The sequence below is a fragment of the Sebastes umbrosus genome, chromosome 4 (genome assembly GCF_015220745.1).
Source record: "Sebastes umbrosus isolate fSebUmb1 chromosome 4, fSebUmb1.pri, whole genome shotgun sequence".
Lineage (NCBI taxonomy): Eukaryota > Metazoa > Chordata > Actinopteri > Perciformes > Sebastidae > Sebastes > Sebastes umbrosus.
In genome coordinates, this window is record NC_051272.1 from 8,724,216 (window position 1) to 8,749,578 (window position 25,363).

General features: G+C 41.1%; 1 protein-coding gene across 5 annotated transcripts in view; it reads right to left on the reverse strand.

Annotated features, from left to right (window-relative positions):
* Positions 1 to 3,372: 3,372 nt before the first annotated feature.
* Positions 3,373 to 25,363, reverse strand: part of LOC119487665 (plasma membrane calcium-transporting ATPase 1-like) — a 32,397-nt gene continuing 10,406 nt past the window's right edge. For 4 of the 5 annotated variants that reach the window (XM_037768711.1, XM_037768712.1, XM_037768713.1 and 1 more), the window contains exons 5-23: positions 23,051 to 23,248; positions 21,257 to 21,514; positions 20,340 to 20,465; positions 19,801 to 19,980; positions 19,179 to 19,205; positions 14,925 to 15,068; positions 14,255 to 14,469; positions 13,003 to 13,245; positions 11,199 to 11,440; positions 10,883 to 11,120; positions 9,147 to 9,326; positions 8,882 to 8,969; positions 7,710 to 7,816; positions 7,060 to 7,251; positions 5,879 to 6,092; positions 5,503 to 5,714; positions 5,297 to 5,404; positions 4,554 to 4,742; positions 3,373 to 4,375 (exon numbers count right to left, since the gene is read on the reverse strand). In XM_037768711.1, coding sequence (XP_037624639.1) covers positions 4,010 to 4,375; positions 4,554 to 4,742; positions 5,297 to 5,404; positions 5,503 to 5,714; positions 5,879 to 6,092; positions 7,060 to 7,251; positions 7,710 to 7,816; positions 8,882 to 8,969; positions 9,147 to 9,326; positions 10,883 to 11,120; positions 11,199 to 11,440; positions 13,003 to 13,245; positions 14,255 to 14,469; positions 14,925 to 15,068; positions 19,179 to 19,205; positions 19,801 to 19,980; positions 20,340 to 20,465; positions 21,257 to 21,514; positions 23,051 to 23,248 — 3,527 coding nt within the window. In that variant the 3' untranslated portion in view covers positions 3,373 to 4,009. Of the gene's footprint in view, positions 4,376 to 4,553; positions 4,743 to 5,296; positions 5,405 to 5,502; positions 5,715 to 5,878; positions 6,093 to 7,059; positions 7,252 to 7,709; positions 7,817 to 8,881; positions 8,970 to 9,146; positions 9,327 to 10,882; positions 11,121 to 11,198; positions 11,441 to 13,002; positions 13,246 to 14,254; positions 14,470 to 14,924; positions 15,069 to 19,178; positions 19,206 to 19,800; positions 19,981 to 20,339; positions 20,466 to 21,256; positions 21,515 to 22,749; positions 22,849 to 23,050; positions 23,249 to 25,363 lie in introns of those variants that run through there. The other variant, XM_037768715.1, reaches the window with a different exon arrangement.

Genomic DNA, 25,363 nt, shown 5'->3' on the forward strand with positions numbered 1-25,363 from the left:
TCTTTGTTTTTGTTTTTTTAAATAAAATTTTTGTCATTTTTTGAGAAACCCAGTACAGTAATCTCTGAGTAGCCAGTAGTAGTATCTTCTTTTTCCTTTTTTAAATTAAATTAAATGTATTTATTCATTATTATCATTAATATTTTTATTATTATTTTTTTCTTCTTCTATTTTTATGTATGTGTATGTATATATGTGTGTGTGTATGTATATATGTATATGTATTACACAAAAACAACAGTACAGAGAGCACAGGAAAACTTAAACTTAAAACAAAAAAAAGAAAAAATTAAACTTAACCAACTTGTATGTATGTATGAACAGTATGTGTGTATGTGTATATATATGTGTATATATGTGTATGTGTATGTAGGTATATATATATATATTTTAAATGTTTTTATTTTTTTTCTCTTCTTCTTCTTCTTATTTCATGACTTATTTGTGGATACTCTCCCTGTGTTGTATTCTCTACAATTTGAATTGTATGTATTCATGATTGAGAATCAGTTAGGTCCTTTGTGGCCAGCTGTGTCTGTCTGTGTGTATGTTGTTGTTGTTAGGTATGATTGATCGGTGTGTTGTGTCACGGGTGAGAGTTATTCAGAAAAACAAAAGTAACTGTCCTTGTGGTGTGACTGTTCTATTGATTATTGACAATTAATAAAAATACATTTGAAAAAAAGAAAATACAATTTAAACGTTTGATTGCAATAAAATAAGCTAAAATTAACTTTCACATTAACAAGGAACAGATAATACAGAAAATAATGATAAAGTAATAAATACAATTCATTATTTTAATTAACATTACAATCTTACTCTAACTCATAAAGGAGTTGTTGTTTTTTTACTTTCTGAGCTTGTCTCATCTCATAATTTTACAAGATAAAGTATTTCCAGATTGTAATTTCATGAGAAAAATTTGTAATAAAAGTTAAAAGAGTTAAATAAAGTTGAAAAAGAGATAATACTCAAAGTTTCAGTATATTTAAGAATAAAGGTGTTTTATTCACAATTTTAACCTTGTGAAAACCAGTGACTTTACAGCAATGTCTCATTTATTTTATCCATAAAAGAAAATGTCAAATTGTATTTAGTTAGAAAAGTTTGGGGGTTCATTTTTCTAATGAAGAAAATGAATTAAAGATATTCATGAAGGCGTAGATTGAAGAAAGAAAGAAGGAAAGATGCGTATCATGGAAGTTTTTAATTTTATATATTTATTTAGATATTTTTACAGTTCAAAATGAATGTATGTGTTTATGTTACCGTGTACAAGTTGGTTAAGTTTAATTTTTTCTGTATTTTGTTTTAAGTTTAAGTTTTCCTGTGCTCTCTGTACTGTTGTTTTTGTGTAATACTATTATTCTTTTAATAAAATAAAATAAAACAGGCTGTTTGGAAAACAGACTTGAGAGCCAAGAGGACATTTTGTGTCACATTTACACAGAAACATATTTAGAAGCTGTTCAGTCTTATATCACATGATCTTCCAAGGCATAATGAACTTTTGTCCTGTTGTCATGGAAACGTAGAGGTTTAAATGTCCTCTGGGGAGGATGGAGGGAGCTGTAAAGTAGCTGCTGGTGTAGGTGATGATGATAATGATCATTTATTAGTATTATATTGACCCCCTGTAATACTGACAGACCACAGATGCCTGGTTGAGAAACACACAACGCTTTACACCGCTGTCAGTTAAGCTTCAGGCGGTTGATCTGCCCACCTGTATCTGTAGGGGAGCAGCAACGGGCTGATAACATACATTTAAAAATGAATATAAAATATCTAAAGAGGAAGTGCAAATAAAAAAAAATAAAAAAATAAGAAAATAAATGAATAATAATAATAAAATAAATTAATAAAAAATAAATAAAAGGGAAAATTAAACAGAAGAGTGAATAAATTAGGGAATTAATACAAAGATTAATAAATAAAGAGCAAATTAAAACAGAAATATCAATTTATGTCACATTTTATACATGTATTTTTAATATTATTTTTGCTACGTCTAATGACATTGTGGTGAGGTCAGTGACAAGAAGATGACTGCAGGAGGTGACGGAGTTTAGATTAGTTGTATCTGTGAGCTGGGAGACGGTCACTAGTTGTACTAGGCAGCTTCCAGTGTGAAGCAGGACTCACACTCTCCACCAAGAGGAGCTGTTGTTACAGACATCTCATTCAGCATCAGTGCGGAAGACAGACTAATACCACTTCAGCAACAGGTTGAAGTCATATTCCACCAAAAATCTGTGTTCGATCAAACACAGACTGGTTGATTGGATTAGATTAATGGTCATGTTTTAGCATTTCCTGACTAAAACATGTTTTTTTTAGTTATTAAATGATGACCTTTTCTTTGCAAGTTACCACATTATTCATATTTTTTTCTTGTAAAATTAATACTCATTATAACTTTTAACATCACTTTTTTTTATTTGAAAATTCCAATTACTTTTTTTCCATAAAATTTCAACTTCATAATTGCATACCGGTTTTCTTGATGTATGACCTTAAATGTTAACATTTTATTCTGAAAATATCACACCTTATTTTTGGAATATTGTGACTTTTTTTTTGTAAAATTATAGAAACATTAAATTTCGAATCAGGAAATATGAAAACAAAATAGTCTCTGGTTTTCACAAGGTTAAAATTGTGAATAAAACACATTTATTCTAAAATATACTGAAACTTTGATTATTATCTCTTTTTCAACTTTATTTAACTCTTTTAACTTTTATTATAATTTTTTCTCATGAAATTACAATCTGGAAATACCTTATCTTATAAAATTATGAGACGAGACAAGCTCAGAAAGTTAGAAAAACTCCTTTATGAGTTAGAATAAGAACTTACATCCTAATAATATTATTTCATTTGGTTAATATTTCATTTTTGTATTGAATTTCTGTCAGATCCCATGTTTAGTAAAGCCTGAAGATGTACCTAAAAAACAATATAATGGATGCCTCAAAGGGATAGTTCAGGTGTTTTGAAGTGTGGTTATATGAGGTCAGTGTATTACCTACAGTAGATGACAATCGGCAAGCCCCCAGTTTGGAGAAACAGAAAGGAGTACCAGCACGGGAGCTAAGTAATGTACCACTGTGAAAGGGGCAGCAGCAACACGTATTATTGACATCTAAAAGAATCAATATCAGTTTAAGTGTACGCTATATTTAGAATATTTTCACTGGTTTACCTTTCTGACGGGGAACTGAAGCGGTTGTATCCACCTCTCACCAAAGCCACCAGACTCCATTGAAAAAACCTGTAATTTTACCTTGCAGATCAAGGGGGTTGGTGAATCCGAAGTAACCAAATTCACACAAGCTGTATCACAAACATCCTGTTCTGGAAGCCGTTTTTTAACATTTAATAACTTTCATTTTTACATCTTTTGAAACGACAACAACCTAAAACATTTTTTACAAAAATGCTAGAATAAAATCCAATGTTAGACATTTGCTTAAAACTTTTCTGTCTACAAACACACGTCTTTGTAAGAATATCTCCCCCCCAACTCATTAAAGCTGACTGACTCTAAACATTTCAGTCACAGATCCTCAAATTAAACACAAAACTAAGCTGAACTCGTCACCGTCAGCTCACATCAGCTCGTTTGCTGACAAACCGAAACACTTCAGATTAAAACGAGCTCTGACTACGTCTGAACACCAACATCAATATTTACAGATGATTATTGATCAATCACCTCACAAACACTCTTCTCCTAAACAACAACTGCAGAGTTCATGTCTATTAAAATAAAGAAGGAAACATCAGTCTGTGTGAACCTGCGCCGCCGCCGCCGCCGCTCAGCACACAACCACAAACCTTCCTGGATTCTAAAAACCAGCAGGTCAACTCCTGACGAGAGCCAATCAGATGAGTCTGTTTTTAAAATGTTTTTCATTCTCTCAGAAGAACCAGGACTCTCGCCATGACAAACACAGTACCAACAGACCATCGTAACAGGAAGTGGTCTGGGCGTGGGGCTTCACAGTGAGGTCTCCAGGCTGTGGAGGGGGCTCCCCGGACACGGCGGCAGCCCCGCTGAGTTGGAGGACATCAGGGCAGGCATCGGGACGATGCGGTCCATGGCGTTGTTGTTCTGGTTGGGCGAGGACGGGAGGGGCGGCAGGGTGGACAGCCCGATCAGTGGCGGCGGGAGGACGAGGGAGTTCCGTTTGGTAGGAGCGTCGTCCTCGCAGTCGACCTCATCGATCAGGGGGATATTATTCACCGAGTCTGTGATGCGGAACTCAGGGTGGCTCATGAAGCTGTGGATGGAGCTGCGAGCCTCGGGCGTCTCCAGGCCTTCGTAGGGAGACATGTTGTCTCTGAAGGCGTTCACTACATGAATCTGAAAGACGAGGAACAACAGTCAGCTCAGGGTTAGCTACAGCAGTTAATAAAGTGGATTACGTTTTAAACTTCCTGTTCACTTTTGATTTATGTAAAAGTCCACAGCCGTCGTCAGAGTGGACTCAGTTATGAGAAAAGGACCCAGGTAGAATGTCCTTTTTAAGGTGAAACCATACCTGCGTTGAGATGCGGTTGAGGCTGCGGACCCAGAGCACCTTGCCCCTCTTCAGCTCCATCTCAGCGTGGTCGATCTCGTCCTGGTCCTTCATCTCCTCCAGCTCATCCTCGGGAATCTCATCCTGCTGCGTGCCGTGACCCGCCGTCTTCAGGAACTTCAGCCATCTGGTGGGGACACTGGACACCAGCTGAGAGGGGGACCGACACAAACGTTACACCCTGGTCAAACACTTCCTGTTCCTCAACACCTCTGTGACCTGAACATGTTACCAATTGAAGGTTTGGTGACAGTTTCTACAGTCTAATGATGATGATCAGCTGCAGAGAGAACCAGGTCATTATTTCCACTATAAGTATATTTGAGCATATTTTAGTAAGAAGCCCCCCTGTTGATGTAAACTCTCTCTGACGCCCATTGCTCCTACTTGTCAATTTTTTTTATCACTGTTAAAGCCTTCTTCTCCTCTGGAGAAGTGTTGAGTTTCATTGACTTTAGGCGTTTTTTAGTCCAGTTCTGGGGACTCCCTGAGAGGAACCGCCCACCTGGGAGCTCCCCAGAGAACTATACCATATACCCTTAAGGGTTGCACTGAATCATATTGTTTCTTCGTGGCCTGGTAGCAAGTGTGGGTTTTAAGATGCAGACCATGTAATCTCAACGTCTAGAAACCTTTGTTGCAGGTCATCCCCACATCCCATCATTTCCTGTCCGCTATCAAAATAATGTCAAAAAGTGTCTCACCTGTCCCCACAGGAGGCTGCCAATTCCCAGAAAGACACACCACAGCCACTGCTCGATGGTCAGCGTCACACAGCTGAACGGTTTACCACCAAACTGCACGATGACGATCTACAGGAGACACAACATCATACAGGGAAACTCTTATCACTTTTCTCTGTGAACCCGACCAGGTGTGACGATTGCCTCGTCCCTCACTGGTTACCTACCTGTATGAGGAAGGTTCCCAGGATGATGGAGCAGAAGATGGGGTTGTTGAAGACGCCCTCAAACACGTTCCTCTCGCCGTGAATCTTGCGGGCATTGAGCTCGTTAAAGATCTGCATCAGGACGAAGGTGTTGAACACGATGGTGTAGTGCTCAGAGGGCGGGGCGTGGAGGGGGGCGTTCCTGCCACTGTCGATGTCAAATATCTTCTCACCTGAGAGAGGGAGGGTCAAAGACTACTGAGAAATCAACCCAGTCTGACCATGTTTTACATCAGAATCCCATTCATTTACATATTAATAATTAATTCATAATTAAGGGGATTTTTTTCTTTAGTGAGTCTGTTTAAGACCATGAAACTGTGGTGCGTTCACTGACCAAAGAAAAGCAGGGTGAAAATTACGGTCAGCTGGTAGATGCTGTGTCCCAGGATGTTCTTCATCATGGTGCGGGAGATGAGCGGCTTCTTGCGACCGTACGGTTCCCTGAGCAGCAGTGCTTCGGTTGGCGGCTCGGTGGCGAGAGCCAGCGAAGCGAAGGTGTCCATGATGAGGTTGACCCACAGCATCTGCACAGCTTTCAGAGGAGAGTCCTGGAAACACACACACATATCTACAGTCAGCGACAGCGTCATCTGCCTGGAGTTTCAGGACTTATTCACGTCAATTTCAAGCACTGGTTTCGCTAATATTTACTCACACACATCTTTAGACTAATGATCTTCTAAATTTAGTGTTCGACGAGTGTCAGGAAGTTTTTTGGTTGACAGTATTTGACTGTTTAGGCTGTACGTCATGTGTTTTATATGTTACCTATCATGTTGAAAAGGAGAAGGATAGAATGTAAAAGGCATATTCTTGTTTAAAATAGAAGTCTGGTGTAACTCATGGGTCAATGCTAGGGCCCCTGTCTTTGAACAAGACACTGAACCACCAAATTGTTCCCAAATGGCTAGGCCAGCACCTTACATGGTAGCTCAGCCGCCACTGATGTGTGACTTTGTGAGTGTGTGGGTGAATGAGAGGCTTTGGGTAAAAGTGCTATATAAATGCAGTCCATTTGCTAATATGTATTCATTCATTTGCAGACAACACAGGTATTATTTTTCACTGTAACAGAAACCTCAAAGCCTCTGAAAACTTTGTTTCAAACCCCAATATCTTTATAATATTAATGTTGTGCTTTTGACTGCTCCTGTTAGAGGTTGCCACAGAGGATCATCTGATCTGATTTTATGATCCACATATTTGATTTGGCATAGGTTACAACAACAACATCGCTAAAATCAGGTCTATTTTATTCCTGGCTGATGCAGAGATCCTAATTCGCGCCTTTGTATCATCCAGACTGGATTATTGTAACGTTTGGTGTCAGGTCTGCCTCATTCTAGTACCAGAAGCCTTCGAACGGTTCAGAAAGCTGCAGCAAGAATCTTAACTAAAACTAGAACATTTCACCATATTACACCAGTTTTAGCTTCATTGCATTGGCTCGAAATGCTACTGTTATTTTGTCCACGCCTAATGTAGGCAGCAGCAGCAGTGTCAGGTGGCTCTGACCTGGGTGATGCAGGCTCCGGTGAAGGCCACGATGACGGCGACCACATTGACGGTGAGCTGGAACTGCAGGAACTTGGAGATGCTGTCGTAGACGTTCCTGCCCCACATCACGGCCTTCACGATGCTGCTGAAGTTGTCGTCTGTCAGGATGATGTCAGACGCCTCCTTCGCCACGTCCGTCCCCGCAATGCCCTGCAGAACACAGCATGTAGGTTAGCTTATGTTAACCTTACACTAAACCTGACCGTGAGCCGGTGTTTAGACCAGGGCTGGTCCACAGGGGGGGTCAGGTCTCTTCTGATTCTGAACCTGACGGGGCCACAGCAGAGGACAACAGGAAGTTCATCTGTACGTTCATTTTGTTTATTTTCTTTAAACTTTAAAACATAGTAAATTAATATGAATCTGATATCTGAATATTTTATTACATATTAATACAGTTACACATAAGTTCACACCTTGTTGTCTTTTCAGATCAGCTCATAAGTTAATTGGATAATAAAGATTTTTATTACTATATTTACTGTTTTATATTTATATATATATATATATATTTATATATATACGTATATGTATATATATATATATATAAATCAAGTTATAAATGTTCCAAAGTTAGCTGGAAGCAGCAGTTTGATGACAATCGTTACCATGGCGAAGCCAACGTCCGCTTTCTTGAGGGCGGGGCCGTCGTTTGTTCCGTCTCCAGTTACCGCGACAACCTGCCTCTTTTCCAGCACAGTGCTGTCGATGATACCTGAGATGATGACAGACAGACAGCTGAGACACACTCATGGACCAAATGAAGATGAAGATGTGTCCTAACTTTCTCCGCTGTGTTCATCACTTTTATTTTTATTTTCATGTCTTTAATTTTACATCAGGGTTGCCTCTGAATTTCTATATATGGTCACATTTTGTTTTATTCACTCTTCTAAAGTTTGTTTTCTATTCATTTTAATGTTAACATGTAAGTAAAACACTTTGATGTCCGCCTCATGTATAAATTGTGCTGTATAAACACCACGCTACCTGTACATTTTTAAGTACATTTGAATGACCTTTAACACTTTTTTAATACCTCTAAAAGGAAAATATAATACCACTACGGCGGCAGGTGGAGGCGTCCGTCCGAGACTGAAGCCGGGTTTCCACCAAAAGTTCCCAGGACTTTTAGTAGTAACTACTTTTCAGGGAACTAAAAGGTTCCTTCAGCCTACTGTTGTCTGCGTCTCCTTCACGCTCTAAAGACGTGAAGATTAGGCAAATTAGTCCGCTGACGTATGAAAAAGCAACATGACATAAGGTGGTTGCAGCAGTAAACACACTCTTCAGCCTGCAGTTCAGTGTGTCCGCCTGTTTCATCTAAAAAACACTCTGAAAAAAATAAACATTAGGTTTTGTCTCACTGCGACGATATTTACTGCTGCATATATTTACTGATGCACGTTGGATGTAATGAATGAAATGTAACTAAGAGCGTCTGCTCCGAGAAGGCAGGCGACGAGGGGCGACGCACGCACGCACGCCTCTGGGAAATCCCGTCTGGATCATCGACAGATCAACAGGGGGAAGCGAGGCTGAGGTCCGAGCGATCAGAGGCCGACAGCTGCCTCTCTATACAGACCTCGCAAACCCAGATTTAATAACTCCCCTCCTACAATTCCAGACATATTTAGAAACAAAAACTAAATTTAATACATTCAAAGGATCCGTGGGGACTCTGAATACATTTTCCTTTGCCGTACCTGTCTCAATCCCACTGTCTGTCTGACTGTCTGCCTCCCCCCCGCCCATTTGACCTGGTTAAAGTGTGTCTAACCTTTGACCAAAGTGTGTTTGTCTGTTGGAGATGATCTGGCGAGGACTCTCAGCTTTGGCCAAACCTTATCAAGACGCTCCTGCTCAATCTGCACAGAAAGAGAGATGACATAAGAAGTTATTGAAGTGTTAGTTACAAAACATAAATTTAAATCAGTTTAGCAGACTAAACTGCGGCTCGTGTCCCCTAAAGCAGCGGTGGTTGCCCCTACAAGGGGTCATAAGAGACTAAGAGTGTCTTTTGGTCCAGTCTGTGTTTGTCTGACCTCTCCCAGCTCGTTGCGGATCCGTTGGTTGAACTCTTTGCCCTCCATACACAGGAAGTCGTGTCCAGGTTGCAGGATGCCACATTTGATGGCGATGGCCCGGGCAGTATTGATGTTGTCTCCGGTCACCATGCGGACTGTGATCCCGGCCCGTTGGCACTTTCTGATGGCTTCTGGTACCTGATGAGAACAACAGAGGAAAAATTTATTTAATTTTTATGAAAATCGTTTCTTCTGAGACCCACAATAGACCTGTTTTTGTTTTTTTTAGAGGGGTACAGGGGATATTTTGGGGGAGATAGCAGGTCAATAGTGGATGTCACATAGAAGTGGTGTACATCATCTGAAAGCTGGGAACCTGAAGATTAATTTGATGCAGCTCAGCACTGTGTGTCAAATTGTTCTAGTCAGAAATTAGAAATAGACATGAATGAATTAATTGATTAAATAAATTGTGAAAGTGTATAAAGCTAAGAACATTATGATAGAAGTATATGATGGTCATCTCCATGCTCTATTATGTCTCATAAGTTGTTGCAGCAATTTTGGGGTTGATACCATTTGTTACAAAGATTTGGTGCTAAATTTAACCATTTTTTACCACTCAAGAATTGATAAAAATGATCAATAATCCCTCCAAAATACAGCATTAGGACACCAAGACCTTGAGGAACGCCATAGAAAAAGCCATGCTGTGATTTGGTGTTAAAAACTTTTGACATTTGGAGATTTCTTTAAGAATTGTATTTTTCAGCAATTGGATGGCGAGCACTTCTGTTGTGTAAACTGCACAGAAACCCCCTTATTGTTAATCTAGCTAGGAAAGCCATCCATCCTCTGAATGCTCTAAGTCTTTAGTTTGTGGCTGTAAAGTTTCATGAGGCTGTGATTATCCTAGAGGTCACCACAGGTCATTTTATACAGTGAGGTCAAGTTTAAAAAAAAAAAAAAAGTGGTCTCACTACAATGAAATGGCTACTATGGGGACTAACATCATCACACATGAATACAGTTGGGCTCATTGGTTCCACAAGAGTCTCAGCTTCACAGTGATACACAATGTATGTAATTCAAGACTGTTTAGGGACCCCAGTGTGCAGAAATATTCAAACACATCAATTTAGAATAGGTGAAAATAACACATTTATACTGCATGTGATTATCATAAAGTGGGCATGTCTGTAAAGGGGAGACTCGTGGGTACCCATAAACGACATTTTCATTCACATATCTTGAGGTCAGAGGTCAAGGGACCCCTTTGAAAATGGCAATGCCAGTGTTTCCTTGCCAAAATGTAGCTTAAATTTGGAGCGTTATTTAACCTCCTTCCTGGCAAGCTAGCATGACATGGTTGGTACCAATGGATTCCTTAGGTTTTCTAGTTTCACATGGGTCTCAGGGGGTTAATACACTAATCTCCTAGTCTCCTCTGCCTGACCTCCATCTCCCGCAGACACCTCTGGAGCTCCCCTAAATACCAGCAAAGATATTAGTCAGCCTGATTTCCTTTCTCTGAGACGCTTCAATAAAACACAGGTCATGATTTAGATGGTGAAAAAGCCTCCTGAAGTACTTTTAGATCAAACACTAAAGAGTCTTAAAATAAGAATGGACTATTGTCTTTCAGGGAGCTCCTCATCAGATGTTCTGTCAGTAGTGACTTGCTCTGTGTGTATTTTTACTGTGATTGGCTGGTTGCCTCCATGTGTGCCTTTGTAAAGACGTAGCTGACGTACCTCAAGTCGTACAGGGTCCTCAATGCCAACCACGCCGATGCAGATGAGGTTGGTGAGGATGTGGGCCTCGTCTTCCCAGTCAGGCTCTGCGTCAGCGGCGGGGAAGTCTCTGTAGGCGAGGCAGATGGTCCTTAGGCCCTGCGACGCCATCGGCTCAATCACCTTCTTCACCAGGTCTTCTCGGTCCCGAGCCTTGAAGCCTTTGACCTCGCCGGTGGACGACAGTATCTTACAGCACCTGGAACCACAGGAACGAGTCACGTGATCGTCATCTAACTGAGACAGAGCGCTGTGTGAGGAGGAGCAGTGAACCTACTTCCTGAGCAGGATCTCAGAGGCGCCCTTGCTGAACATTCGGTAGCTGCCATCATGGTTCTTCAGCACGGTGCTCATGGACTTCCTGGTAGAGTTGAAGGTGTAGACCTTGAACAGTTTTTCCTCTGGGATTTCGTTGCGGATGGCCTGGTAGTCTCGGTGTAGGTGGAGGGATAATCCCAGTAAGGCACATTCAGTCTTGTTTCCAATCTGGCGAGGCAGCCCGCCCTCCTTCTCTGGAGGCTGCAGGGAGCAGCAGAGAGGATGTTAAATCACAGCACAAATGACAAATCAGCTTCTTTACATGGAATTAAACTCACAACTGCAGCAGCACATGACAATAACATCAATCCAACAGCAGACACAATTTTCAACAAGTACAAAACAGGTTCAATGTTTTAAGGTTAAATGATCTATCTATCTTCAATAGACTTAACAACAGACCACTAACTGCTAGAATAAAGTCACTGTGTGCTTTCTGCCTGCTTGTTCGGAGTCAAGCACACTTTGGTTCCTTTGTGCATGAAATGTAGAAGATTTTATTAATTGCTTTTGAGGCTCTTTATGGTTCCAGATTATATTGTGGAGAAATATATTCTGAAATTAACTTTTTTCACTGCCTACAACTGTGGCAGGCAAGTGAACCCTTTACATTAAGACCATGCTCAGTAGCAACCCCCTAGGTTGTCTATGAGCAGTTTAAAGGGACTGTTTGTAACCTTTTAAGCATATAAATGTACCGGGTCGGGACACATGCACGCTCGCATATGTGCGCTCGCGTTTGGCCGGAGCCTCGTCTCCTCTGCCTGCTTGCCTTCAGTCACACAGCTCGCGCGCGTCCTCGCTGTCTCGCTCCACCTCTAGATGTGAACGCGCGCTTGCTAGACACTGCAGAAGAGTTAGTTTAGCTCTGAGAATATCTAGTGAATGTACAGTGGACGTTTGTGCAGAAATAAATGCTGCAGCTCCTCCAGACCAACAGAGGTTTCCCGTGTCTTGTGAAGTGACGGAGCTACGCAGCGAGAAACGTTATCGCCTCCGACCGGGTGCCGGTGTCTCCCTGCAGGCGCAGTCGGGAGACATCGGCTGAGTAGGAAAAGGCTGAGTAGGAAAAGCCAGCAGTGATTCATGGAGAGACCTTCGTCTGGTCAGCTAACATTACTGCCAAGCAGGTGAACTATAGAGTGATATTGTGGTTTTATTGTGTGTCACCTCACTGTTTTGAGCGATGCTCGTTCATGTCTATGCAGAGCGAGCACAAGCGTGAGCCCGACGCTGACTTTCGTTGACTTAACGGCCACAGGTGTCGCTGTTAACAAGCACTTCTGAAAGTTACAAATAGTCCCTTTAACCAAAGATAGATGTTATTTTATCAGATATTGTCTTTTCATTTGAAAAGCTTTACGAGTAAGGAGGTAAAACTATCCAGTATAACACAAGTAAAAAAGATTAGAGTAGATGACTAGTTGAACAGATTCCAAAAAATGTTGAGTCTATTTGCTAATCATCTCATGACCCCTCAGACTTTTTAGGCGACCTTAGGGGGGGTCCCAAACCCCAGGTTGGGAACCACTGTTACAATAATCCAGAAAATAATCATCAGATTAATTAAACAATGAAAATAATAATTGCTAGTAAAGCTCTGAAAGCTGAACCTGTTGGTATCATGTATGTATGAGCTTTGACTTGTGCAGAGATCCGATGAGTCCTGAGCTGCTGTGGCAGCTCTCCAAACCAACCTGCTCTCTCAGCCAAATGCTTAACTCACCGTGCTTCCTGAATGGACGGCTATTTTTACTGCTCACCATAATCTTGGTGGTATAGGAGCAATTGACCCCGATGCCCATGATGAGAAGGTCCAGGGCCGAGGCGGGAATCTGGCCCGTCTCCGGCATCGTTTTGTAGTAGCGTCCTGCGACGTAGGTCTGCACCACCGTCATGCGGTTCATCGTTAGCGTGCCCGTCTTGTCGGAGCAGATGGCCGTGGCGTTGCCCATCGTCTCACAGGCGTCCAGGTGGCGGACCAGGTTGTTGTCCTTCATCATTTTCTGACAAAAGAGGATAGCAGCGTTACTGGAGTCTGAGCACTTTATTCTGAATTTATTAAAAACATTTACAGAATGAACAGTGTTTGATCCAGGAGGGGCTCAAATGGGCCCATTAGTACTTTTCTAGGGGATCCCTGCTCCAACCAAGGGGGGCAATAAACAATTCTGTAAAAACTGCACACCCACACCAACTACACTGAGTGCTAAAATAATATTAAAATGACTTAGAAAGGTTAGTTGCTGATCACACCCGAGACGCATCGCGCAGCATAACCACTGTGTTCCTATTGTATGGCGCATCGCGATTTTTCTAACCCTCTTTTAGATTAAAATTAAAGTAGGCCAATCTAACAATTTTTTAAAAATATATTATATATTATTGAATTATTAGTTATTTTCATTCTTTAAAAGTCACAAGAATGCCGGAAACAAAGTCTCTGAAACTCAAATTTTTCTGCGGGAGGACCTCCAACTTTGGTTTTGAAATCCATATTTTTAAGGCCTCAAGGTTGGCAAGTATGAGAGTCAGACGTTACTACTTTACCACTTCCTTCCTGTTTTGATGCTGGTAGTTGTGGTAGGGCTAGCTAGCTAGCTATTTAGCTGTTGGACTGTCAGAGAACTACAGAGTCTGTGAGAGGGAAGGGGGGAATTCATATCTTATGTCATGATAGTTTCATGAAGGCTACTGTCCTTGAGATTGACAACATTTTTTCGTTAAACACATTAGATTGCCCGGTTGTGCACGCAGTCCGCTCCACAGGCGCACCATGCTGTTTTGCCCAATGCGCTTTGCCAAGGTGTTTTTGAAGTGGCCTCGTCTGTAGCATCGCGTCTTGGTGTGAGCGGCCCCTTATTATCATATGAGACATACAACTACTGTCAGTTTTTTTGAAATCATATAGAATATAGGAAAAAGAAATGATCTGACTGAATGTGTCCAGGATAGCAGTATACAGGCTGTATATGTTCAGAGTGACAGGCTGTATTTTGCTGTATACCAACAGACCTTGACTGAATAGGCCAGGGAGATGGTGACGGCCAGAGGGAGACCTTCGGGCACGGCCACCACCAGCACCGTCACACCGATGATGAAGAACTTGACCAAGAACTGTACGTAGATGGGCAGACACTCGCTGGCCCAGGGGACCCCCTGAATCCAGAAAGTGTCGATCGCGAAGCGAGTGACGAGGATGAGGACAGTGATAGACGACATGAACAGACCTAGAGACATACAGTGGACGGAGAGACAGAGACGTAGTAAGTTTAGGTCAGCTATAAACCTGATCATGAGCACAACACATGTTGCAGGGTTTCCCCTACATGCATACTGTAGTCCTTGCTGTCGGCTTTTTGAAGCTATATCTCCCGAAACTATCTAATAATAATACACACCTGGCTAAACGGAAACGGCGTCTCCATGTTTCTTTTTGTCAAGCTTGTCTGACCTAGCAACAGTAACCATGGGGACGGAATTTAGGATCGGCCAATTAATCCCTCATGCCCGCCAGATGTGACGGCTTCACGTTTAAAATAAAAGTCCAGTGGATTGTTTCATCGTGGAAGAACGTTAACATGTGGACTCCACCCAGCGGGGAGGTGGTGTTCAGCCCTCAGATCATGTCTACACTGTGACATTCACTCTCTCATTCATGATTCATCTGATTCTGTGTTCGTACCTGCTTGGCCGATCTGCACAGCCAGTTTGGTCAGCTTCCCCTGGAGGACCGACTTATCCTTCTTTGGTAGGTTTTTCTTCTTCTCTGGTTCTCCGTCCGCGTTGAGCGGCTGCACCTCCAATGTGGCTCCATCCTTGTTTTTTCCTACAGAGGACACAGAAAGTCAGTAAAACATTCCGGTGTTTGGTCACAAACCATGAAACCTGCTGCTGCTGATATTTCAAGTCAAGACAAGATAATTTAATTTACAAGGGTCCACCATACATTCTCAAATCAAAGCCAGTGTTCAAATAATGGCAGGGGATGTATTGGAAAACGGCATACTGTACCAGTAGGACGAACTGATTTGACCAAAATGTAGAATGTAGTGTGCAGTATGCGAAACAAAAGCGAAATCTACAGTATGCCAAAAATACCCGAAGGGTATACTGATTTGGAAAAAAAACTCCAGTATGCATCAGACCACTCTACCTCGCCTACTGTATCCCACAATGCAAAGCGCTGGAAAGGTACACGCTATGGTCACAACAACAGCAGCCAAAAACCACAGACCACAGAGATGAGAGTGACGGCTGGCTTGACCGCACGTTACCGCAGTATGATAACGTTTCCTGTCCATGACAGAGTTAGCATGCAGCTTTAGCCATGATGTCTAGCTCTGCTTTTCCTGCAATGTGTGAAACCCAAAGTGTTTCCATACTTTACTGGATGTGTAGTGTTTACCACTTTGGACTTAAAATGTGAGGGTGCAGGTCGTATCCACGCAAACCCTCCGCCCTTTTTCGTTTTGTCTCTCTGCGGCCGGCTGCGGTTTGTTTTTGTTGACGGATACAGAACGGATATGACGTCACGTTACTCAGACTACAACAATAAAAGCGGTAACTTCCTTCTTCCTCCGCATAGACTCAAATGAAGCAAATATATTGATTCTGGCATGGAAAAATCTATTTCAAAATAAATAAATAAAATAAATAATATAAAAATCGCGATACATAAGTGAACCTATTTTTTCCCCATCCCTACAAATAGGATAAAATATGTTTGTAAAACACGATAAATTAGAAGTAAAAGTCTGTCTTTGTTTATAATAAAGGCCTGCGTCTCTGCAGTTGAGGTAAACAAAAGGCCCTGTAACTATCTCAGCAGCCCAAAAAACACACAGAAATCAGGTTATTCTTTCCCATCATACAGTATACTACATTTTCCTTCATGAAAATTTGGAGCACTTTTTCCTATGAATCACACAGCAGGCCCTGAGGATGGGGATGTCAGTGTGTGGGTCAGTGACACCGGCAGCCTAATCCTGTACGCACAGTGCATAGCCTATTTTTTTGGTGGTCTAGCTGTTGCATATTGTTGTTACTGCCAAACTGTTCTTTTGATGCTGCTGCTAAACAGTTCGTTCTACGAGGGTGCAAAAGCATGCATTGCACCCTCAGTTAAATATTTTGCACCCTCAGTTAAAATTGTAATAATAAATTCCATGCACAAGGTGGAAGGTCTAGGCACACGGGGGCTTCTGTATGCACACCTACTATTATTAGCGCTGGGTGAAGGTATAGATCAGCGGGTGTGGTGATTATAAAACACTCTCTCAGCCAGTCACATCACTGTCTCAGCTGTGCCAATCACAGTTAAACGTGACGACAGCTCAGCAAACGTAAATCTTTACCTCATGAGCATCACGACATGAACACACATCACCACAAATCTGCATGCAAAGACAGATTGAGGATGGTTTTCCATCAGGCAGTTACTATAATAACCATAGAAATAAAAAAATAAATAAATTGATTTGGTGAAACCGCTTATATGATTATATTGCTATTTTCGCAATACTCCTAAAATATCTCAGCTTGTACATGGTAACATAGTAATTGATGTTACGCAAAAGCTATAACTATTTCAATTGTTTACCCATTACTTTTAGCTAACTATAACTTTTTGGGATACCATATTCTTGATTTTTTTCTCTGAATATCTTTAATGGTTCTAACGACAGTTGGATTTATGCTTTTTACCTTTTCTATTTTTTCTCATCTGTGAAGCGTCTTATTTCACCCACAATGCATTGAGCAACAGGCTATCTAAGTCAGTCATACATTAGTTACTCATATGGAAGCTTTATGCAACAGGTAAATTTAAGTGTCTAAAGCAAGTCTGACTTAAAGTTGTATTTAAGACAAAGACTAGTAGGTCTATTTTTATGCAACTGGCCCAGACCTCCAAACTAACTGACTAACAAACTAATCAACTAACTAACCAACCAGATCACATCATCTCTGTTCCCTCTGGATCACCATGGCAACAATTAACAGCCCAACAAACACAGTCCTCTTACACTGCAGCTCTGTGACAGAGTGAGGGTATCTGCAGGTGTGTGTATTTGTTTCTGTGTGTGTGTTTGCAAGCCTGCTGATCCCAGCTCAGTAATGGGGTTATTAGTGGACAGGCAGGCATCAGCAGCAGGCAGGAGAAGAAAGCAGCTGCCGAGCTTAAGGCCGATAATCTGCTTGGTCCTAATCACCATCAACAGAGTCAGGAGCACCTGCTGCTGCTCAGACCGCAGGGACATACACTGGACCATGTGGGACCACAGGGACCACAAGGAACCAGGAAGACCTGCCAGTTACACTGCGCATGTGTTATACCCCAAGACCCATGTCCGCCCGTGACCCAGCATCCTTTCCATATGCCTTGCAAGGGACCAGGAAACATGAGCAGGGGGGAACAAGGAGTCTGACTGACTTCAGAACCTGAGATCCACCTCAGACCCCTGTTCTCCTGCAGGATCTATGACCAGTCTGATCAGAAGCACCTCTCGTAAACCAACATGGACTTCTTTATTGATCGTCCTGCATCACATGGTGCCCAAAGGACACGAGACAGCAACAGCAAAGATGATCATGTGCCAAATCATGATGGACAGATTCACAAACTAAAAGAAATCACTCCAGATGATCCACCTTACACAACAGAAATGTTATGCACAATTTTTCCATCTAACCTAAACAGCCAGTCACACCTTCAGACAACCAAAACTAATCAGGATCACTTAACTGAATTTTGTGGGATAATAGTACATGTGAGATAGGAGTGTAAATCACAAGTTTCTGCGATTGATAAGAGACGATATCATATGCCCATTTAACACAATCAGTTACATTATACCCAGTCACAAACTACAACTAATTTTTCAATTTCAATTTCAAAATAAAGGCGTATCTTAAAGATGATGATATATATCAATATTTTTGCATCGATGATATTCACCATTGAATCGATATATCCATCCAGATTGATGTATTGTTATATACATACTGTATATACATATACCCATATATGTATGGGTGGAGCATTTGGAGCATTTTTGTCTACATGTCGGCTTTAAATTGGGACAGTTCTTGAGCTGTGACTGATGACTTGGGGTGCAACTAACGATTATTGTCATTGTCGATAAATCTGTAGATTATTTTCTTGATTAATCAATTAGTTGTTTGGTCTATAAAATGTCAGAAAATGGTGAAAGAATGTCGATCAGTGTTTCCCAAAGCCCAAGGTGACGTCCTCAAAAGTCTTGTTTTGTCCACAACTCCAAGATATTCAGTTTACTGTCATAGAGGATTCTTTTCTTTACTTAAAAGAATACTCAAGCTGATTAATCGATTATCAAAATAGTTGGCTATTAATTTAATAGTTGAAAACTAATCTATTAATTGTTGCTGCTCTACTGATGACGTTTCACAAGAACAGACAAAAATACAGAGTGAGGACGGCAGACAGGAAGACCCACACAAAGGTTAGATCCAGACCGTTGGGTTTCAGTACAAATTAAAGACTGAATTTTAACGAACTTCATCATAATTGGGAAGAAAAACACCTCTACACACATCAGGTGTGGACAAATCAGCTACGACTGTGTGGTACTATCTGACCAATGACAGCCTGTGTGCTTCTACACTTCTCCACAGCTTCCATCCTTCACTCACAGAAACATATACTAACTGTACATAGAGCCAACATGATAGATGAATAAAAACTTTAACAAGAAGGCAGCTCCATGAACAAAACTAATATTACCAGCTGTTGTTTTACAGATCAGAACCACCATGAGGAAACCAGGAACCAGAGTCCACAGTGACCAGTAAAGCTAAACCGGCCAGCCTGAACTGAAGCTGCTGCTGTTCAATACAACCTTCACTTCCACTCGGTCATATACGGTATAACTCACAGTACTGAAGCAGCGATGCTCACCTTTCTTTGCTTTGTCATCTTTTTTACCTGTAAAAGAAAAACATGCAACAGCCATTAGTTAATGAAACATATGGAACAAAACAAATGATGAAATGTTTTATTTAATTTTAATTAAATTGTGTAAGTGTTCTCTGGGCTTGCCGAAGCACAAATTTGCAGCTATTTTCGCGACTGCTGGTTACAGCGTTACTGACCAGTTTAAAAAATTGTCCCCAAAGTCACTTAGACACAAAAACATGGGAAAATATGGTGCACATTGAAAGTTATCCTTTAACTCAATAAAGCAGGCCGTCCACCGCTTCGGTCTAAGAGACTGAAATATTTCAACACCTATTGTTACTAATACAGACATTCATGTCCCCACAGGATGACATGTAATAACTTTGCTGATTAACAGAATCAACTTTTGACGCAACCTCTCTCCAATCACGTAACTGGCGATCCAGTGGGAACAAAAGACGTTAATCGTCGCAGTTAATGGGCCATTAAAGTGACTCTCCCACACCACCACACAACCCAGCGGTTTGAAGGCAGCCTTGAAGCCCTGAACTGTGAATTATGATGAGAACTGCTAAGCAGCATCCTGTTCCTCTAAACAGATCCCTTTGTATTTTCAACTTACTTTTCTTGTCCTTCTTCTCTTTCTTTTTCCGCTCCTCTTTCTTCTCTTTGTCGGCCTTCTCTTTGACTTCGCCGTCACCGTCGTCACCAGCACCAAGCAGCGTGAAGATGATTCCAGTCTGAGAGTTCACACCTACAGCGGTGACCAACATCTTGCCAGAGCCCTCCATCACATGGGTACCTGAGAGAGAGAGAGAGAGAGAGAGAGAGAGAGAGAAAGAGGAACTTTATCATACTGGGAGCTGTGGTCAGATCTACTTTAAGCACACAGGAACGCCACTGTAGAAGAAGAAAGCAGGAAAAGTGTCGGCTGTATGTCGTGTTGTTCAGCGTGCATGTTGTTTTCCACTTGCCTCCATGTCCTTCTTGTCTGAAACACTACATTGGATTGTAGATGTTGTTTGGTAGGAAGCGGAAGAGGACGTGATTGGGTCGTTGGTACCACAGAGCACAGACTTACAAATTTGTGATATTGGGCAATATAAACAAAATTGACTTCATGTGACTTGAAATAATTGTTTTTTTGGTCATGATCTTTACCTGACAGCAACATGGGGTCTTTGTCGACACTCTTCTTGACATGATCCGACTCTCCGGTCAGAGAGCTCTCATCAATCTTCAGATCGTTGCCCTGAATCAGGATGCCGTCAGTCGGGAGGAGGTCACCTGGAACAGCAACACACACAGGTACACTGTAATAACAGCTCACTCTTTTCTGCTTTACATACAAAACAATTTCAACATTTCAGCATTTTTCTTTTCTCTTGTCTATATATATATAAGTCGATTAACACCCATACAATTTTGTTGGCTAATGACAGATCTGTAAAACTTTCTCCACAAAGAATCACACAAAAACACCACTTTAAATCTTGTGTTTACCAGAGATGTGCTCATAAGTTTCTTGGAAATAAGTCTGTCAGCATGAAAAAAGCATTAAAAACAACTAATCGACAAAATAAATCTTAGTCGACTAAGAGGGGGCAGCCCTACTACATTCATTGCATTACATTCACTTTTCAGATGTGTTTGTCCAGAACAATTTACAGTAAGTGCATTCAGACTCAAAAGGAACAAGAACTACATGTCATGTAAAAAATTGGAAGTTCAACCCTCCCAAAAACAAACAACTATAAGCATGTTTGGAGAGCTACGATGCAAACGGGGAGTCTTTTTTTGGCAGTGGAAGATGGTTAGAACTTCAGTACAGAAACCAAAATGATACTTCTTTTGATACCTTACTTTAAGAAATAAATATAAACATGTCTACAAATCTTTTTTTTCATTGAACAAAAGATGCCAAAGTTGTAATTTGATGTTAACTTTCAGTACCAACTGTGGTACGGACACATTTACCAGTAAAGTACTAAGTAGAGGTTTGATATCCAACTATCATCATCATTTTAAAACAGTGGTCAGCTCTGCTACAGACAAGTGAATGATTTTAGTTCTCTCACCATATTTGACTTGTGCGACATCTCCGACGACGATCTCGCTAACTTTGATCTGGATCATCTGCCCCCCTCGGACGACGGTGAACTTCTGCTCCTGCTCGATGCGGTTCTGGAGGCCGCGGAACTGCTTCTCTTTGCTCCAGTCGTTGAAAGCTGTGACCAGGACCACGCAGACCACCGACAGCAGGATGGCAGCGCCTTCGATCCATCCAGTGTCCGCCTCATCCTCCTCATCCACGCTGGCAGCCATATTGCCACAGTCTGAACAGAGACAACGGAGTTTTAGCTTCATGAAGGTGTGTCAACATTAGTTGGATTTCCCCTGCTTCTTGACACACTCAAACAGTACAGCCTGAAAGCTGGTTCCTTGAAATTAAATGTTTTTACAAGGAGACCTAGACAGGGGAGCGCAGGCACAGTTTGCGTTGGTTCAGGGGGCTCACTGAACCCACTAGAAATGCATCCATATTTTTTATAATAACGCAGAACTAATAATTTATTGTAATGATGAATAATGTCGACGTTGTTGTGTCTTCATATTGACAGAATAAGAAACCAACAAGATAAGAAGATAGATTCGTGGTATTTTTATTTACTTATAGTCTAATAACATCGGACACTCTCTGTCCACACACCGTTAAATATGCACTTCTGTCACGCCATGTAAACAAACCACATAGGCTACCTATCAGCTGTGCGCTCCAGATCAGACTGGAGACGTAACCACTTAAAAGATGAGTGAGTAGTACTTGCTATCTTTCGCCGATGTTCGTGTTTTTTTAAAACAGAAAACACAGGTTTTATACTGCGATATTTACTGAAAATAACAATACAGCCAACAGTAGCCTCAGTAAACCTTCAGGCGATCTCCTTCCAGCCAGCTGTCTCCTTATTTAGGTGTTTGTAGTGAAATTAGGAGGTATCGTATAAATAACTCCTTATTTCAACTTCGCCAATCAGCCGTTCTATTGCGGTGCTTTCAAAGCGAGCGACAGGAATAAACAGAAACAGCATTCGACAAAACTTCAGCTCCAATAGAAAACAATGCAATCAAACTGATTTTGTCACTGACGCTCGCTCGCGTCAAATTCTGTGTGGAGGGTGTAATATGTAAGCTACACGCATCCCGATACATTAGACCTCTCTGCGTTGTACACAGAAATGTTTATGTCAAAGCCTCATCTTACACATAAAACAATGATCCCAGTCACTTCCAAACAGCGAGGCATATAGATTATTTATTAAACACTGGTATCGGATCGGTACTCGGTATCGGCTGATACCCAAAGCCCAGGTATTGCTATCGGTATCGGGATTGAAAAAGTTGGATCGGTGCTTCCCTAATCTGCAGCCTGAAAGCAGTCAACCTGAGAAGTATTCATGGAAAACATCAGTAATAATATTGGGTGTATTTAAAATTAATAAATGTCTATATATAAGAATCTGCAGCTCACTGTGTGAACATGATTTTCATGATTCGGTGTTATCACACGTACTGACTGACTGAAGCCTGATGACGAGTCAGAAGAAAACAGGAAACACATTCTGACTGTCTGATCATCTGACAGCTCTGCTAATGTCTCACCACAATGTCCCTGTAAACAAGCTGAGAGATTACTACACACAGGTAAACACTGGAGCTATTTATTTTAAGCCTTTTAGGCTTGGATGTGCCTGTATATGCCTCTCTGTATATGCCTACACAAAGGGTTCATAATAAAGGTTATGGAAAGATTATCTGAAGATGTAAAGGTTTCATTTGAACAAACAGAGAGACTGTTAAAAATAAAAACTCACTCGATCTGTCCCCATCGGGCGGGCTGTAGAAAGAAAGGCCTAGTGAAATGATGGCTGCCACCTCCAGGATGATGAGCGTGACATCCTGCAGGGCTTCCCACACTAACTGCACAAAGGTTTTTGGCTTTTTAGGAGGGATGAGGTTCTGTCCAAACTCCTGTTTCCTTCTGTCGATGTCCTCAGAGTTTCCATCTAAACCTGCAGCAGGAGACACAAAGACAACGTCAGACACATGTCGTCCTCTGATCCTGGTTTACACCATTAAACTGAGTTCATATTTAATGTTTCTTCCTGGGTGATTAATAAAGTGTTTTGTTTCATATCACAATGTAACATCTGTTGATCAAAGATAATGTTTAATATTAACCTCTTCTCATGTTTTAAAATCAGAAGAATAACATTAGATGGTGTCTCAATCTTTACAAACTCATATTGTTTGTCCAAACGTTTCTCAAACTCACAGAAGTTTATTTTAAATTCTAGGGGAGACTGCAAAGTTTCCAAAGAACACAAATCTGTTGGGTTATATTTTGCGGAAATCTGTTGCCCTGTAATGGGGTGGAAAACTACTGTGAGTATGGGATATAACTAGGGCTGTCAATCGATTAAAATATTAAATCGTGATTAATCGCATGATTGTCCATAGTTACTGTAATCACGATTAATCGCAAATTAATCACCCATTTTTAATCTGTTCAAAATGTACCTTAAAGGGAGATTTTTCGAGTATTTAATACTCTTATCAACATGGGAGTGGACAAATATGCAGCTTTATGCAAATGTATGTATATATTTATTATTCGAAATCAATTAACAACACAAAACAATGACAAATATTATCCAGAAACTCTCACAGGTACTGCATTTAGCATAGAAAACATGGCAAACTGCAGCCCAACAGGCAACAACAGCTGTCAGTGTGTCAGTGTGCTGACTTGACTATGACTTGCCCCAAACTGCATGTGATTATCATAAAGTGGGCATGTCTGTTAAGGGGAGACTCGTGGGTACCCATAGAACCCATTTTCATTCACATATCTTGAGGTCAGATGTCAAGGGATCCTTTTGAAAATGGACATGACAGTTTTTCCTTGCCAAACTTTAGTGTACGTTTGGAGCGTTATTTAACCTCCTTCTCGGAACCATGTCTAGTATGACATGGTTGGTACCAATGGATTCCTCAGGTTTTCTAGTTTCATAGGATGCCAGTATCTTCACTCTAGCTTTAAAACTGAACCTGCTACAACCTAAAAACCACAAGTTACGTTAATACATTACTATCGCGTTAACTTTGACAGCCCTAGATGTGACAAACAGAATGTGACATCACACTGTGTTATATCGTTTTCTGACTTTTCTCTTACATTTTATACAGGGTATCTGCACATGTACAAATTTAATTACTTTTAAGACTTTTTTAATACCTCTACAAGGAAAAAATAATTCCATTACTGTAGGCCTGTGGCAAAAAAAATCAACAAACTAGACAACAGTATACACCGTTATTGAACTTTATCGAATCTGAGGTAAAGAGGCGTCCGGTCCCGACGAGACCCAGAAGATGGGTTGAAATGCGGCGCCCGCATTACACAGCAGCAGCTGCCAACATGCCCCAGGAAGGTTTTTAACTGAAAATTAAGCAATTTTACATAATTTTGGACCATTATTATTGCTAAAGATAACGCCCAAAGACAAAACTTTCTTTAGCTGAATAATAATTTTATTATTTACACATATCACAGCCAGAGCCAATTCAGGAAACTAAACATTGTTTTATCAGTGTGAATTTGTATATAACCAGTTCAGACCCAGCATTCTAACAGAATGACTGATTCGCTCTCATCGGCGATATTGTGTACTGGGCGTGAACATTGTATTGATAAATTACAGCACCCTTGTTTTCACACCCTTCCCCCGTGCCGTCCTGTGTGCCGGCTTGTCTGGATGCTCTCCACGTTGTTTTTACGCAAAAAACGTGCTACAATGGCAGAGAAAACCCTGATTTAAGAAAAGCGGTAACTTCCTTGTACCTCTACATAGACTCAAATGAAGCAAATATATCGATTCTGGCATTAAAAAACTGATTTCAAAATTGTACAAAAAAGAAATCGTGATACATAGGTGAATACATTTTTTCCCCACCCCTAACATGCAGGCAATGTAGTTTATGATCAGGCTACTTGGGTTGTATTTGAACAAATTCAGTGTTAATTCCAATCATTTGATCTTGATCTTTTTAAAGCATTATGATGCCTGGTGTTTGTGTCTCTCTGCAGTAGTGTGGTGTTGTGAGGAAGCAGAGAGCAGACGGGT